Raw genomic sequence first — 17982 nt, 5'->3', positions numbered from 1 at the left:
AACATTCTCTCAGCATTAATAAGCACTTATAAACCAGTAAGAACACAAGTGAGGACTTTTTTCCTAACCAGAATAGAGGGCTAGGGATTATAGGGCAATAGGTTAGACAGTTCGTATCCCAAGCAATATTGTTGTCACCACTAATTCTAATGAGCATTTTCTAATTTATGTCTTTAAAGTATTTATTACGAGAAAGCTTCTGAATATATTACATAAGTAGTAGTTTGTCCCAGGACTGGAAATTCAGGAAACTTGGTTTTCAGACTTAGCCTGTTCACTAAATATTTGGTTGATTGGTTATTATCTTATTATTTTTGAAAGGTCTGAGAGAGTTGAGACTTGCTAATAAAATACAGTGCAGTCTCAAAAATTATGCTGTCTTAATATCTGTAAGAATTTTGAAAATTAGCCCAACAATAAATTATGAGACAGTTATGCAAAAAAGCATGATATTCTTACTGTAAATATAGTTTATTTCAGAACCACAGAGACTGCTCATAATCATTGCTACAGGTAACTAAGCAAAGCAATTTAGCAGCAAAGAGATAAGACTCATGAACTCATGACAGATATTTTCTGGAATTGACAAATGGAAGCAAAAAACAAATAGAATGGGATTTAAGTGAGTTGAGAAATGTTTTTCTAGTTCTTACACTGATTTATTTGGAATATGAAAAGGGACTTGGCATCTCAGTTTTAAACTGGTGAGATTTCTTCTTTCAATTATGTGTTCAAAAGGTAGTCATTAACTACTCATTGTCTGAGGGACACAAAAGAAAGAGAAGATATCTCTAGGGTGAAGAGACACAATGTTTTGGAGCCAGAAATATACAGGAATAGTTTAAATACAATTCTCCAAAGAATACAAACTAATATAATATTTCCTAACATGAAATTGTTAGAAAATAACTGATTCCAAGTATTACTTACCTGCCTCAGATGTCTTGTGAGGTCAAACTTCCTTTAATGCCCAAATTATATTAGACGGAACTTCCAGAGTACTTCTCTAAATGATGTCCAGGATCCCTGATCCATGTGTTTCCAAGTATCCACAGGGAATGCTTTCAATGTTCTGTTTTTTTTTTTTTTTTATTGAAGTATAGTTGATTTATAGTGTTGTATTCGTTTTTGGTATACAGCAAAGTGATTCAGTTATTTGTGTGTGTGTGTGTGTGTGTGTGTGTGTGTGTGTGTGTGTAGTCCTTTTCATATTCTTTTGCATTATGGTTTATTACAGGATATTGAATATAGTTCCCTGTGCTCAATGTTCTGTTTATTGCTGTTTTGGTTTTTTTTTAATTAACTAATTAATTGATTTTGGCCTAGTGCATTTCCCTTTAGCACAATCCGTTGGAATACAATAATATATGCATCAATACATAACCGCAAATCTAGGTTATTCAGGGTTTCGAAACACTGTTTATGCAAGGACTTCAGCAATAGAGTAAGGCTGGTGTCCAGGCATCCTGGCATGGACAGTACCTCCACTATAACATAAAGTGGTAAAGATACGCTTCCATGTCCAACCTGTGACCTTTCTGTACCTATTGGACACTGAATGTTTGGAAAAGAAGCCATACAAGTCTCCCAAGAATAATTTTTTAAAAAGAAACTTTTCACAAAGGATTATGATTTATACAGATACACTTCTACCCACAGAACAAACAAACAAACAAAAACTATCTTTTACTGAGAGAATTCAGAATGGCACTGTTTAACCCATGGCATTCTCCTCTTCCAGCCAAGGAGCCAAATTGTAGAGCCATAGAAGAAAGATAAAACCTTTCAAGTTTATACCTGCCTTTCTGGAGTCTAGACAGAATCACTTGATGACTTTCATTGCTTTATTATGGCCTTGGACCCCAGTTAGCCAGCAAAAAATGAACTTAGAGGAAGTAGAGGGGAAAAGTGTGACGTGCAGAAACATTCTCAGGCTTCCTGGGGTCTTGCCTCACTGCTCCAGTCCATCACCATCATAATCATCAACATCATGATCATCATGATCTTCATCATCAGTGGCAACAGCAGCGGCTCTCAGTGACCATTGATGGAGCACCTGCTGGGTGCTGGGCCCTGTGAAAGGCTGTACAGGCAGTGACGATCAAGTGCCTGCGAATGGGCAGGGAAGAGAATGCTTTCCATCCCTCTATATTTGTCTTTGATGGTTAAAAGTTAGGCACATTGTTGCCTGTCCAATTAGAAAATCAAATACATGATCTACCTTACCATGCCTCTGAGCTCTTGCAGATCCTACAGTCTCAGAGCTGGAAGAGACCTTAGAGATGAGTGGATCCACTTTCCACATAAGGACATGAAGGTCCTGAGAAGTCATGGAGAGTAAGGACTGGACCTGGGATCTCCTGACTTCAAGTCCAGTAGACTTCCCAGTATGCCACCCTGCCTCTCTTATTGAATATTTTCCCAGGGTACTAAGAAGCATCATATATACCAGATAATAAAGCAACATTAGTACCTGTGGTCGAAGTAGTAAATAGAGAATATTTCTGAAACTTTGACGGTTGATCTAATTTTCTGAGATTCCAATTTGCTTTCATGATTTACCTTTTGGAGTCTCAAATTTTATTAGTAAAGTATAGTAAAGAAAAGTATACTTAACTAAATATTAAATGGTATCTAGTCTCATGATTGAACCCGGTAATGGTGTTAGGTACTAAAAAGGCAGCATGATCCTTCCAATAGCTTCGTGGCAGGGCCCCTTTGAATGCAGAATCTTCTAATGTAATTCATAATACATCATGGTACTATGTGTACCTCCTTCATAATTTTCTTCTCATCATAGAACATTGGATTTGAACACCTTTTTGCAGGCATTCCCAATTTTGGTATGGGTCCATAATACTTGAACAACAGACTAACTCTAAATCTTTATGATCACACATGACCAATAACCCAGTAGAAAGAGGATAGGTTTTGGGGTCCAAAAATTTGAGCTCATTTCTAAATTATTCAACCTCTTTGAACTGTGGTATCCCCAACACTAAGTGGTGATAATGATAGTTTCTTTAGATTGTATCTGGAATGAGTACATGTAAAGTGTCTGAGACATATAGCCTCTCATTAAATGTCAGCTAATTTTAAAGCTACTAAAGGAACACTTTCTATGGACCAAAAGTTCTGATGTATTATTTCACTTAATCCTCATAGTTCCACTGCAAGGAAACTCAGACTGAGAGAATTGGGGTCATTTGCCCAGCACCTCCCATGGGGTAAGGTCATAACAGAAGTAGAACTGAAATACGTTGGCCTGACTCTCAAATCTCGGGTAAATGTACTATTTTTTGAAACACCATAATGGCTAAGGGGATGGATGGGGTGGGAAGGAAGAGAGTGAAAGCCTGTGGACCTTCAACTTTGCAAAGAGTCAGAACCCTTTCTCTCCTGTTCCTTTGTAATTTTAAGACAGAACGCTTTGGAAATCTTTGTGTTCATCCAACGTGTGTTGGCTTTTCCATATGACTCCGTATTTCTGAGCAGACTGTAAACGATTCATTCCAAGCTCAAACCACGCACTCTGAGAGGAATTCAATTGATTAGTAGGAGACAAGAGTCGTACTCCTGCTAACACCCCCTGTCCTCCATTTCCCTGCTTACTTTCTGGCTGTCAGTATGTTCATCTTTTTGCGTAAAGCATCTAAGAGCTGACAGGTTGGCAAGATAATCAATAGAAAGGAGAGCAGATGATTATCAAGGGCACAAAGGCAAAGGTTATCACTATGTGTTTTAACTTCTGTTTAACTTTCATGGGACCTGCACGAGGAACGGTGAGTATGAAATAACTTGCTAGAAAATTCAGAACTAATTAATCTATTACCATATTCCATCAAAATACATTTAAACAAGGCACCTACTCCCTTTTGTAAAAGTCATGCATCCAATTCTAAAAAACTATCTTCCCCCTTTTGCAATGTGAAAAAAAAAAAAAAACTATTGTCTACTGTGCTGAAAATTAAACTGGCTATGTGTACAAAAAAAAAGACAAGGCCCATGGCACTAAAAACTCATTAAGATTTTTTTTTTTTGGTGGCAGTGCACAAAATGCTATAAAATAATGTGAAATCCAAATATTCTTAAAATATCAAAAACTAAACGAGATGGGATAAACTCTTTCAGTACCAGGATGATGTTTCTTTCAGAAATCATCTGTAAATGTCATATTTAGAAACAGGTTTGCTAGCATATATTGATCTAGGATATATAAGATACTCTGTGGAGTGTTTGGTCATAAGAAATAGAAAGCTATGTTAGTTCTCATGTAAGACTTACAACGTTCAGAGTATTGTCTAGACAGTTAAGTATCACTAGAGAGTTTTCAAAATGACGTTTTTTTTTCCTTCTGTGTCTCCGACTCAAATGGTGGGAGCCCTAATGACCTCAGCCACAATTATTTGGCTAGTTAAAACGTTCAGCTTGGTGAATGATTTGGGAGAGGTCATATGATTAGGAGGCAAAATTTTGGTTCCTATTACCATTCAAAGGTTTGCACTGAGGTCCCTGATCTGATTTATTAAATTCCCTCATGGAACCCCAGGCAGTTCCGTCTTCTCCTTAGGCAGTGTTAATTTTTACTACTATGAAATGATTTTTAAGTTGCTATTCTTGCTGAAATAGTTAACTGCCCCTCAGGCCATTGGTTTTTAGAGTGTTTTTGTTTCTAGACAACATACCATCTTGCTAAGGATCGGTTTGCTTTGGGGGGCCGTTGGAGATCTAAGTCTGGAATGCAGAGCAGAAAGTTCTCTTTGGAGACTAAAGCATCCATTGTTCTGCCCATGCAGAATCCATCCTTTGCCTTCTGGTCACACCCCCTCAGCCTCCTTTTTGGGGACTTCCCCTCTCTCATTGCCTACAGTCCTGATAAAACCGTCCATTAGGCTGTCCTGCCCTCCTTAGGACAAGGATGGGTGCATGACACTAGCCAGGATATTAGGAATTTAAATATGGAGAGCATGACAAGAATTAAAAAAAAAAAATGATTGGAGTTGATTCATCCCAGTGCTGGCATGCTGAAAAGACTGTCACTTACTTCCCACGACTTAGGTCCTTAGAACAACTCTTATCTTTCAAGGTCTATTTTCTCTAGATAGCTTTTGATTTTTAGGAACAATGCTAATGGTAGTTATTGGAAGGATACCTTATCCTTTCAATAAATTCCTTTCATTGAAGGTAGTCACAGTTGTTTTTTTGCTGCTAGTGAAGGACAACACCCCAAAATATGCTGCTTTGGTATATTGATTATTTTGAGCTGTGGGCACTTGAAAAACAGTAAATGCAGGGAGGCTTTCTGTGAATCCCCTTTATCTTCCTGAAGACAGATCCTTCAGAAGGAACTCTATTGTCATAATCCCCTCCCTGGGAGTATATTCAACTAAGGAAGAAGGACTCTTATCCTGGAAAGGAGATAAGAAGTAGGTACCACACCCAGACAGACTTTGTCACAAATCATCACATCTCCCATCTGTTCTTCTGAGGGCCCTTTCATCCTTTCTAAAAATCATTTACTCTCCTTTAAGAGGCCTACATCCTCCCTCCCTTTTCCTGGTTCAGATGGTATTTAAGTCTGAATTCTAAGCCACCTGTGAAAGTTACTCCTTTTTCCCTGGGTTTCTCCCACATGGTATACATGTTAATAAAATTTTGTTTATTATTTTCTCTTGTTGATCTGTCTTTGGTCACAGGGGTCTCAGCTAAAAATTCAGAAGGGTAGAGGGAAAATTATTTTTCCTCTTCCACACCAGCAACAAAGAATCCTAACCAGCACAGATATTCTTTTTTTTTTTTTTTTTTTTCCAGCACAGATATTCTTAAGGAGATGTAGACAATGTGAGTCATTGGGAACCTAGGAATAAGCTCTACCCAGAAAGGGGTGTCAAGTTAAAGAAAAACACACACCATAAGAGTTATGGGTTTGAGTATTGTTTAGGGTCTTACTGAGGACTATGGCACAGGAGACAGTTCTGAGGAACTGCTCCAAAGAGGTAGGGGAAGAGCCAGTATATATATGAATTTTTGGCTAGGAAATGCATGCAGTCGAGCATAGATTTTGAGAAAAGATTACTACTAATCACAAGAAACAGATATCTCAAGTTGATTATAGTGCTGTTCTATGTATAGGAAAACGCAAGAATCTGGGATCATTGAAATTCTTCCTGAGACATGCATCTAATTTTCTAGGGACCCATTTATCCAAAACACAGAGTGCCTCATCCCGGTTTTCATCCTGAATTCTGCTCAGGGTGCACTGCTGGTGGATGACTGCAGTGGGTTTCGACCTAACCCTTGTATAGCTGGATGATGAGTGATGCTCTTTGTTTTTTTGCTGTTGTTGTTCACAAGGGCATGGGCTGCACAGTGAGGAGCCTGAAGACAGCCAAATACAACCTTCAACCTTGCACAGACTGGTCTACTTTTGATAAAAGTAAAGTGACCCTGAAAACCTAGACTTCTACTTTCTATAGAATTCAGTACCCTCTATAAATCTGTCTTCTCACAAGAAAAGCTATGAGACCATTTGCAAAGTCTCCAGGGGATAATATATGCGTATATGCTCTCTCAGAGTCCTCGAAAGCCCCAGATAAAATGAGGTTCTGTCCTTGTTCAGAATCTTCCCAACTGTGGGTGTCTAGAGGCAGGAGAGAACAGACTTAACCTTCCCCATGTTCCAGGTCTTCCCAGTGTCATCAGATTTGTGTCTGCAGTAAATCTCAGAAGTTCTCTTAGGTCTCCTGCGACCAGGGGAATGATCCAGCTAAAACCTTGCGACAGTGTGGATCAGTGGTTCCCAGACTCTTGATTTCACTCACCAGTAAAGTTTAAAAGAAATTCAGACTGACTTGGCTTGCTACTTTTTTGTTTGACCAAATAAAGATATTAAAGTAGAAAAATGACCAAGTATTATCATCCATGTCACATAAAAGAAAGGTAAATTTAAAGACCAAAGCCATCAGTGCATAAATTTATACACACACACACAAAATCAGTTATGTGAGTTTTAGGAAAAACTTAGTTTAATTGTCTTCATTTTCCTCAGGTTGTTGTGTGAAAGTCAGGCCCTGGTCCAAGGAATGGTGAAGAGTTCCAGGCTTCTGAGGAGCACCCTGATGGCAGAGGTCAGACACCTCAGGAGAGTAAAGGATAAACATAGGTCTGGTTTACTGTTTTTCAGGCTCACCTTTCTGGAGGCTGACCACAGCCATACTCCATGGTGCAAGGGCTGAGAACAGTTTTGTTCATGTCAACATGTAAACACAGTGGGCTGATTAGGGGCATAGCAGGTTTGGGTTCTTAACAGAAACCTCCATCCCCAAGGGCAACCAAGAGCATGTTACACGATGCCTGGGGCCCAGCTAGAGAGCCCCTGGGAACCTCACATGGGTTCCCTCCCTTTCCCAGCCTTCTCTGAGCTCTGGTCTCCAGTTTCTCCTTTACGCCTGAACTCCACCTCTCTGCTCAGTGTGTTCACTTAGGTGCCAGTTCCTTGGCTGCATCCCCAGAGACCATGGCCCTACCCACCGTAGACCTCTAGCCAAGTCTGCTCCACCCTTGACCTCAAGCGAAGTTCCAGGAGCCTCTTTCCAAGTACAGTATCCCCAGGCGTGCATTTTCCAGGAGGGATTTGGGACAACTAAATCAATCCCTTTTGGGCATGACAGGTTGCAAGCTCAATGTGACTACATTACCGCCACGTACCAGGCACTGATGTACTCTAGTCTAGATCAGCAAACCTTGAAATACTCCATAAGGCCTCTGAATTCTTTCCTTAAGGGGGCCAGGAGGGAGAGAGAGAGACTGCTAACCAAGTACTAGAGACACAAATAGGAGATCACACAGGGAGGAGAAAAGGACACACCAGCAACCATACATGCAAGAGTAATGGTGGACACATGCTGGTTGCAAACTGCTGTAGGTCAGTCCAAAGAATCACGTGCAAATAAAAGGAAGGGTCAATGGTAGTGGAGACTAGTGTGTATGTGTGTGTGTATGCATATATATATGTGTATGTATATATCTATATATATCTCTCTTTCTATATATATCACAGAAAACCAATCCTCTTCTCATCGTTTGTTCGGGTTCATGGGTTGCCAATGTGAAACGTGCATGTTAAAGTAATTAGAATGAAATAGTCCGTATTATCTTAAACGTGTGCAGTGATCTACATCAGCCACCTTAAGGTAAATTATTCTGCAGTCATAAATTATCCTCAGATCTTTGTGTCTGGCAACAGCAACCGTTTAGTTCTGCTCACATTACATGCTCATCACAGGTTGACCGGGGCGCTGCCTCACGTGCCTTCACTCCAAGACCCAGTGTGATGGAGCAGCCCCTCTCTGGGATATTATTGGCCTCATGGCAGAATCACATGATGGCTCTTAAAGGTCATGCTGAGAATGGACATGTGACACATTCAGTCGCATTTCACTGGTCAGATCATGTGGCCAAGCTTAATGTCAATGGGGTAGAATCCTCCCACAGGGAGGGTCAGTGAATGTTTTAGGTAATAATACAATATACCATACGAACACTCTATTTTCTCTTCCTCACTGAATATCTCCTAGAAGTACCAGTACCAACAGTCTTTAAGAATCTTGTTACTCTGGAATTACAAATAGCACATTTTCTAGAGATTAGTCCTCGCAATTCCGTAAGCTTTCGGATCTTTCCCAAGTACGATGCCAATCCTTCAGTGCCCCTGCGTTCTGCAGGGGAGCCTGCTTACAAAATGGCAGACGTGCTACCATGTCTGTCAGTGTTTACAGTGGATAATGCAAGCACAGCATTTCACCACACCCCTGGTGGCTGAGTTGCAACGTTATTTATGGCTTTCCCGTTTATGGCATGCTGCTCAGTTTCCCATGAGTTGCTAGGAAAGATTCCTGAGAGCTACTATGAGCCATTGAAACCTATGAGACTTCATTTATTATGGCATAAGATCTACATTACCTCACTTGTGTTAGACCATATGGAGGGCTCTCTGTTGAATTTGGCATAGTTACTGGGGTGAAACAGGAGTGGATTCTGTTCCTCGTTCTCTTCAATTATGCTGTATGTTGGATCAGGCAGCCAACTTCAACAGATCATCTGGGCATAGCAATCAGTCCTCAGGACAGCATCGCCGCCGTCACCTATGCCAGCGAAGAATAATAAACGTGATGTTGAAGAGTGTCTGAGTGGCAGGGAAGAGCAAAATCTCAAGAGTGGATCAATAGGGCTCCCTGCTGACAAGAAGCTCATGCTTGGAAGTTGAGGGAGAAGCAGGGCCCCCATTTGTCACTCATTGTGGGGTGGCGTTTGGAAGGAGAGGCAAGAAGCTCAAGAGAATCTGAAAAGCGCAGCCAATTTTCAATCCCAATGAGCAACCAGCAACAACTCCTTCAATAGAGAAAGGTCCACCAGGGGGAACGCCAGAGCCCATGATCTGCCCTGCTTAAAAAAGGGAATGATGAACACTTGGACTCTGTAGGCGTTGCAAGAGGAATGTTAATCCTCGTGATGTAGCTATAAGGGGGCGGGGGCGGGGGGGAAGTGGCCAGTGTACAGATATTTCCATGTATCTTTTGTCCTTCTGGGGCTGGTTTATATGAGACAGTAGGGACTTGGTGTGTTCTCTTATATACATGATTGGAAACCCTTTGGGGGAGAGGTTTTTCCTACTTGGACGGTAGTGGAAAGCACTAACCCTTTTAGGAACTCTCGGGCATTTTACTAACAATTACAATGAATTCACCTAAAAGAAAAGCAAGCACATTAAAATTAGTCTGAAAATTCACATGATAACCTGAAAAAATAATCCTAATAATTTTCTCTGTTTACAATTGCAAGAATTGTTCTATAATTTCCCTCTTACATTGCCATTCCATGTAAGATGTTTGGGAATCTCTGTCTCTCTCTCACATGCACACACACACACAACACAAACACAAACGCAGACCTAAGAATCGAAGTAAAACTCAGCAAAGAATAAGAAGAGTTAGCAAGTGCTTCAAGACACTTGATGCACAAGCTCAGTCCATCCTCCTATTTCTTTTTCCACTTGGCTTCTTCTGTGTTTCTCATCTTTATCAAATTGGAACACTAATAATTGAAGAGTTCCCGTTGCAATAGATTATCACTCATAATGAGCTGCGGGTGAAACAGACCCTTCCTCTCTGAAGGACAAGCTCGAAGTTTGCTTATCGTTACGTATTTAAAATAAAATCAAAAGATTGGCTCCTGCCCCCCCAACCCCCCCCCCCAAAAAAAAGTCTAATTAGTGTTCGTCTATTGGAGAGGAAGCGGAGCACGCTGCTCCACCACTGCCAAATGAAATTAAGGCCCAATTATTGATAAATGAAGAGTGGTTTGAGCTGGAGCCTGGCCTGGAGTCGCGGAAATACATCTGTCATTTGGCCTGTACAGGAGTCATTCATGTGTGACACAGCATCCTGTGCATTTATCATGCATCTGTAGATTTTTGTTTTAATTCAGTTAGCTGTCTAACTAGATTCAGTGCTAGATGCCCCGAATGGAGTCAGGATTTGGACTGACAGATGCAATTCTAGTCTGAAATGGTGTGTGACAGGACTAGCTATCCTGCATATTAATTATTATCGAAACCATTATAGGCAGGCTTTTACACTAATGGTCGATTCCCTTATCTGTTTTGTAGCTTCTATGGTTAACAATTTCCCAGTTGCTCCAGGGCAGGTAGGAGACACGCTGGATCAATGGACCATTGTTGTTAAGTGCACTTACTATTACCATGAAAATTGGAATGGAAGTGCTTGAAAGGCAAGAATGAAAATGCCCCTGTCTTACCATTGTGCAAATTATATATTCTCTAAATGAGATAAGTGGGGGGAGAAACACTTTTCATAAATCTTAACTAGGTAAAAGAGTTTATTAAATTCCATTGTCAAAAACAAATTGAAAGCAAACATTTGTTAAGTTGAGAAAAAAGGGTGGGGGGCAAGGAAAGAAATGTCTGCAGGGCTATTCCCAGACTAGCTCTGCACAAAAAGCTTTAGTTTGGTAGCATGCTAAGGCTTAATTTAAAGTTTCTGTCATTTTATCCTTTGGTTGTATAAAATATTGGAAACAACTGTCACCTTCAAAAAGAAGCCACTATTGCAAGTTTTTGTCCAAATTTCTGAGAAAATATTGTTTTAGGAAGACTTTAATGGGACCAAGTCCAAGGGCAGTCATCTTGCCTCAACTGCTACGGTTTTCCTTCATTATTTACGTGTTTTAGGTGTATCCTGGTCACTTGCCCACCCCTCCTACCCTTCTGATTTAAATTATCTAATGAACATTGTGAAGCCCTGCAGAACACATTCTGGTCACAGAGGACTGATCAAAATAAATGTTGCTGAAATGTACAGTTTTCTTGTCATTTGCTTGTCAACCTCATGTGACAGGAATTGTGTGGTTACAGACTTGGGTGAGTTCTCTTTTAGGCACAGCTCAAATTACACATTTCCATTCCTTAAAGAATTTTTAAGTTGCTGAGGACTTCGATAAAGCAAGATGTAAGATGGTACCATAATGAAATGTAATATTTTGTATTAAATAGAAAATTAATGGTAGAGTTAAAGCCATAATGATGAATTTGCATCTTTTCAAAAGATTCATATTTGTTGAAGGACATTTCATATTGGTATTTCAGGTCCAAAGAAGCTTCGACTTTCCTAAACAATTAAAAATTTGCATCTTAGAATAAGTGCTTTTTCATCTCCTGATGTTTGAAAATGAGGTGCTTAAAAAGAACCTGGATTCAGTTTAAAAGTTCAGTAGCTTGATTATGATATTGGGTTACAAGATTTTCCTTGTTAAAGAACATTTTGAATGAAAGAGCAAATTAGAAAGCAAAGATATATCTTAGTATAAATAGATCTTAAAATATTAATAGTCATAATATTCAGGAAATATAAGTAAACTTTGACTTTACAGTTTGGAAGCTATTATCAGTTTTGTGTGATTAGCTACTCCAATTTACAGTGTTTGCCTCACTGCTTTATCTCTTTCAATAGGGTTTTTTTTTTTTTTCAATAAGACTCCAAAAACTTAATTATGGCTTATGCAAATATCATTTGAGGGAAAAGAAGGTAATATTAAATCTTTAAAAGCATTGTTGGGTTAAATGCTGGGAAAGTCGTCGTAGGTATTAACTGGCATTCAGAGAAAAAATGGAATGGAGGTGGGGAGACCTCTTGGAGATGTCCTCATTCCTTTCTTGAAGCCATGTACGATGGTTGGGTCAATTTTCCCCAACTTTTTATCAAAGGTGAATGTTTTAGAAAGCTAAAGGAAAAAAAAAAGAGTTTTTGCTTCTGAATTATGTACAGATTGAAAGCCAAACTAAGCCATATGATGCGCAAACTGCTGAAGATGAATACGTGAAGCACGACAGCTACTTTCTTTATAGGCATGATGCAAAGCCTCTTTTCATTTCTGTATTGAATCACCTAAATTTTTCCTATATTGATTGGGATATCCATTAACGTCCAAAACCTACAGAAAAACACACAGGTGAATTGGAGTAACAACCATGTGTAAGTAAGCTGGTAAAATAAAAGGTTTTACCTAAGAAGACATGAAGTTGGAAATCAGCCACATTTTTTTTTTTTTTTCCGCAGTACGCGGGCCTCTCACTGCTGTGGCCTCTCCCGTTGTGGAGCACAAGCTCCGGACGCGCAGGCTCCGCGGCCATGGCTCACGGGCCCACCCGCTCTGCGGCACGTGGGATCCTCCCGGACCGGGGCACGAACCCGTGTCCCCTGCATCGGCAGGCGGACTCTCAACCACTGCGCCACCAGGGAAGCCCCAGCCGCATATTTTTAATGCACCCATAGCCTGCTGAGTACTGGGCTGAAAGAGTGAAGAACGCTTAATATCATGAAGCTGCCGAATGTTGGAAATAACGTTTGGGAAGCATGGGAGTGAGATGACACTGGATGGTCAGGATGCAGAACAGGACAGATTGCCCGGCTTTACCTGTTTCCCCAGCTTTCTGACTTTGGACCATTATGAGTCTTTGAGCATTCACAGGGCTGCTGCCTACAGAGATAAGGAAGTGTCAGGAGGAAAAACTTCTCCTCTACCCTCTTAGATTGAGTAAGTGGGGACCTGTGAATTAAACTACAAAAGACAGTTTCACAGGAGAACAGGCACATAATTTATATTACTATTTATGTGCATGAGAGTTCACAGAAAAGAAGTGAAACTAAAGAAGCAATTGGACCCAAGGGCTTATATACCTTCTTAACAAAAATAAAGAAAGTTTGGGCTTCTAGGGACAATAAGCTGTGGGGAAGTGGCTAGGAAATATCTGGGGGAACCGTAATGGAAGTTAAAGTCTGTTTGACTTTAAAGTAAGGTCTGTTGATGCAAACTTGTCTTGCTGTTGACTCCCCGTCTTCAGTGATGAACCTTTCTTCTCTCCTTGGTTGGGGTGGAGGGGATCTTCCTCACAAGAAAATGTATTCCTTCTTTTTAGGCAGAGAAGGTAAAGGCAGAGAATTTTTCCTGGATCTGTTGATTCTCAATTGCCTTCAGCTCAAAATAATCCTATGCCAAAGTAGCATATTTTGGACCAACGTATTCTCATCCCCTTCAAAAGATATTGTGTTTTTAAAAATAATCATAAGTACCTTAAGTTAAATGGACTGTCTTTTATTCTAAGATTTTCTTTCCTCCATTTTCGGCTTTTAAAATAACCCGTCTTTCATGAAAAGATGTGTGTAATTGATGACATATAGTTTCCTCTTAAGTCTTACTTGGCAAAATAAAACCGTGATGACTCAATGTCATTCCCTCAATTTTTTTTTGTTACTTTTACTTTTTTACCTTTTTTTTTTTTTAACTTTACTACAGCACTTTCTCCAGAGGAAATAGTAACTATAGCCACCCTTTACTGAGTCCCTGCTATGCCTTGACAATGATCAGGGATATACACATATATTCTCGCTAACGCTAACACTAATCCTCAGAGGTAGACGGTATTGTTTTAATTTAATAAATGAGGAAAGCGAGGCTGACTGAAGTTAAGTTGCTTGCCTAAAGTGACATAACCAGAGGGTGACCTTAGCATCTAGCAGTTAAACAGGACACACTTTCGAGTGAAAGAAGGTAATAGTCACAGTTATACCAGGACATCAGGTATCAATGAGGTCTTTCCAGGACAACCCAGCACATAGTCACCCTTCGAAGATACTCTATAGGCCAGGATTTCAATCAGTTGGCATCTGAAGCCCAGGCATGCTTTTGTCACTGTATTAGGCTGCTTCTGAAAGTTTTACAAAAATAGGGATATCAATTTTGGGGCAACTGAATTCACCAAACTGTATGACACCAGGGTAGAAAAAAATAATCATTTATTCAACACTCTATTAAGGATTATTTGTATCACAGGATGTCTATTTGCAGTGGTGATTTGACAGATAGTTTGAGGATGAGAAGGCGATTCTCAGAGAAGACACCAGCCTGTAGAGAATTATGTTAGTGCCTGATCTTAAGACAGGAATCCATTTTCCACATGTAGAAGTTAAATTAATGTAGTGGTTCGTGGGACTCTGATTTCATCTAACGGTGCTCACGGGACAGAGAGATAGGAATAGACCCCTTGGTTGTCATTACTGCAGCCCAGCAAGGCAACCCCAGAAGTGGTTCTGGGACCCACTGAGCCTCTACCCCTGGAAGGAAACTAGAAGCCTGGCAACTATTTACCTTGAAATGAGAGCCTGATCGTATACAGTAGTTAATGCCCTGTGCTTAGCTTTCCCTCTGTCATCGAGGAACATGCAGGCAAAACCTGCCCATCTTGAATAGATCAAGATGATTGTGGGAAAGCAGCTCAACTACGCTAAGTCCAAATGACGCCCCATCCCTCTCCCTCCCGCTCACGTTGGAATGAATGAACGCAGTTCAGCTTCGAGGTCGATTCCTGGTGCTCTCACCTGCACTGTGACCTGTAACTTTTTAATTTTTTAGAGAAAGCCTCTCCCCTTGCCAGAAAGGGCTTTCTGTCTGTGAAAGAAAATGTAAAAGAGCACCAGGTGAAGAATGACTTTTTCACCCGGCCTTGAAACCATCACAAAGAGACAAATTTTGCTGCTTTTTGCTTCGTGTGTGAATTTTTTTTTCCCACACAGCTCTATTCATTGCCTGAAACAATGGGGCCAGTGTTGGCCAGCAAAGAATGGTGCTATTCATGCACCCCCGTACCCTGCACAGTGCCTACACTTGTTAGTCTTGGCCGCCCTGCGCTGCTGGCGGCCTCAAGAAAGTCGGGTCTATGTTGTTGCACGGAGCGGGGCAGATCAGAGCACAAATGCTGGCAGCCAGATTCCCAGATAACCTCAGCTCCTCTAGAACACTCTTGTTGACATAGGCCTGTGCTTTAAGGGGTGTCTGGAATTCCAAGAACTTGCGCCAGGTGTGTGGGCAGGTGCGCGTGCTCTCAGTGTAACCATCGCCGTTGTCCTGGGGCAATCAAATGTGGCTTCATTTGGGGTTAAATAACTGCAGTAGGAATCAGACACCTGATTTGAATTCTGGCTCCAGAGCTGACCGGCGGTAGGAACTTGGACGAGTCTCAAACTCGGTGAATCTCCACGCCTTCATCTGTAGAAAGGGGATATCAGTGCCACCTACCTCATGGGGTACCGTGAAATTCAGTGATGTAATATCATGCTCTGATTAGCATGGAATGAAGGTTAGCTACTAGGATCATTAACCAAAGGCTGACACAGTGATTATTGTTACGAATGACAGCCTGGTTTAGGGCAAGCTTTCTCTGGATGGAAAGTTAACTGCTGTGAAGTGGTAAGCGGCAACACAGTAATGCAGGGTGGATAGAAGGAGGGAGAGAGAAAACAAGCTTCAGAACTCTGTTCAGGGTACCGGAGTGGTAGAATGTTTTGCACAGGGAAGAAAATGGGCTGTGGCCGAGGCCACTCCATTTCTCTCAAGGACAGAGCAGAAGACTCATTGGCTTTCACGGGGCGTGATCCTGGAAGAAGGGGTCTGTTAATGTATGCTGGAGATGGTCTCGCCATCCTTGCCCTACCTCTCCAACCTAGACTGAGTGCAGCACAAAACCTGCACCCTATCCTTAATGTTCTTCTGAAGTGAGATGAAGTCTTAGAGGTCTTGTTTGGCTTTGTTGGGGGAGCCGAGGGCCAAATGCAGGCAACCTGTGGAAAACCTAGAGATGGGTAGATTCTGCTTAACTGTCTCCAGATGCACCCCAGTGCAGAGTCCAGCAGACCGGAATCAAAAGGTGTTATTAAGATTGGTGTAGCAAAAGGACTTGCCGTTACAAATCAAGTAAAGTCTAAGGTGGATGGAGGGTTGGAAACAGACAGTCTTTCAAGTTCCTTCCGACCCAAGATGTTGTGAGTTTTGACGCTTTCCTCTGAATAGCATCCTTTAACTAACTTGTGTCTTCTCTGAAGTTGCCACCATGAAAGCCAGGCACGTTTGGCACTGATTTGCTTGGCACGGCTTCTAGAGCCGTACACTTATCGTAGCGTCAGCACTTGAGATTCTGCTAATGTACTATATGAAGCATAAAGAGCACTAATCACAAGGGCACTTTTCTATGTGATGTACATCATAGAGAAAAGATAACGTATCCTTGGTGATTTGGGGCATCTTAACCAGGAGTTGTGTGAACAGCAGACTTCACTTGGTATAATCCCATAATTAGAGGACATTATTGTGGTTCATAAATGGCATTAATTAAAATTTTAATTAAAGTTTCAAAAGATAATTTAATAAAAGTAGGATTGATTAGAAAATTATCAATGAATTTACAGATTCATTTAAGACATTTATCTCTGTCACTGTTAAATGTCATTGAAATCTGTTAAAAGCTATAGTAGGTATGTCCGTGGTAACATTTAAATAGTCACCCAATTGTTTTGAAAGGCCAGTCATTTGGAAGATGTGTCTTGATATCTTTTATTGAGCAGTGAACTTTACCAGTCAACCCTGTTGAACATCATCCTGAAACAAATTGACAATAAAATGAGAACTGTGCAGTGTTCATTCTGAAACCAAAATGTTTGTTTGGCCAAATACATTTTTCTTGAAAACATAAATAAGGATTTCAGAACAAATGTGTGACTGAGGCAAATTTACCAATGGCCTACTTGAGTGTCAGTCAGAGAGCTGACATAGAGCAATTCCAAATTCTAGCAGAGGATGGACAACAGATCTAAAATCTGTAAAAATAATAAACAAACAAACAAGTAAATAAAAGTGCTGGGCCAGAAAGCAGGAGATCTAGTACTTAGAAAGCATGGGTAACAATATTTAACTTAGGCCCATTTTAACCACACCAGCAAAACATACGATTTCCATTTCAACAATGTAAATGGTGTCAAAGAGGACCTGGACGTAATGCATTCATTCACTTATTCACAACTTCATTCAGTCAATCTACAAATACAAAGCTAGAGTGATGCAGTCAGCAAATCCACTGGACTCTGCGCTTAAAGTTAATCCAGAATCCAATCACTTCTCACCACTCCTGCAGTTGTTGTTCTACTCAAGCCACCATCCTTTATTTGCCTAAACAATTGCATCAGTTTCCTAATTGGGTCTCCCTGTTTCCACTCCTGTTACTCATGATTCATCAGCGGTAGTCTTCTGAAATGTAAGCCAGATCACGCAAAACCTTCCGGGGCATCAAACCTCACTCATAAGAGAACTCCAAGTCCTTCCTGTGCTGTCCTTCCTGGCTTCTCCTCGTCCCTGTTGCCCACCCCTCCCCCTCACTGACTTCTTCCCAAACACAGTGCCTGCATCACTGAAGGGGGCTTTGCTCCCCTAACCCCTGCCCAGATACCCCCCTGCTTTGCTCCCTCATCTCGCTCAGGTCTCTGGTCAAGTTGCCAGAGCTCATCTCATTCCATCACTCTCCATCTCCTCACCAGGCTTTATTTTTCCCCATAGTGTTTATCATCACTTGTGTGTGTTATT

At 40.9% G+C, this 17982-nt stretch overlaps 1 protein-coding gene across 7 annotated transcripts in view; it reads left to right on the top strand.

The window, feature by feature from the left end:
* LOC307197211 (uncharacterized protein) overlaps positions 1-17982 on the top strand; it is a 471902-nt gene that overhangs the window by 364085 nt on the left and 89835 nt on the right. For all 7 annotated transcript variants that reach the window (XM_079942947.1, XM_079942946.1, XM_079942945.1 and 4 more), the window contains one exon: positions 7049-7127. In XM_079942947.1, coding sequence (XP_079799073.1) covers positions 7049-7127 — 79 coding nt within the window. The remainder of the gene's footprint in view (positions 1-7048; positions 7128-17982) is intronic.

Source organism: Stenella coeruleoalba (assembly GCF_951394435.1).
Source record: "Stenella coeruleoalba genome assembly, chromosome: 14".
NCBI lineage: Eukaryota > Metazoa > Chordata > Mammalia > Artiodactyla > Delphinidae > Stenella > Stenella coeruleoalba.
The sequence above is the reverse complement of the archived record's forward strand: the minus strand, read 5'-3'. Positions and strand labels throughout refer to the sequence as shown.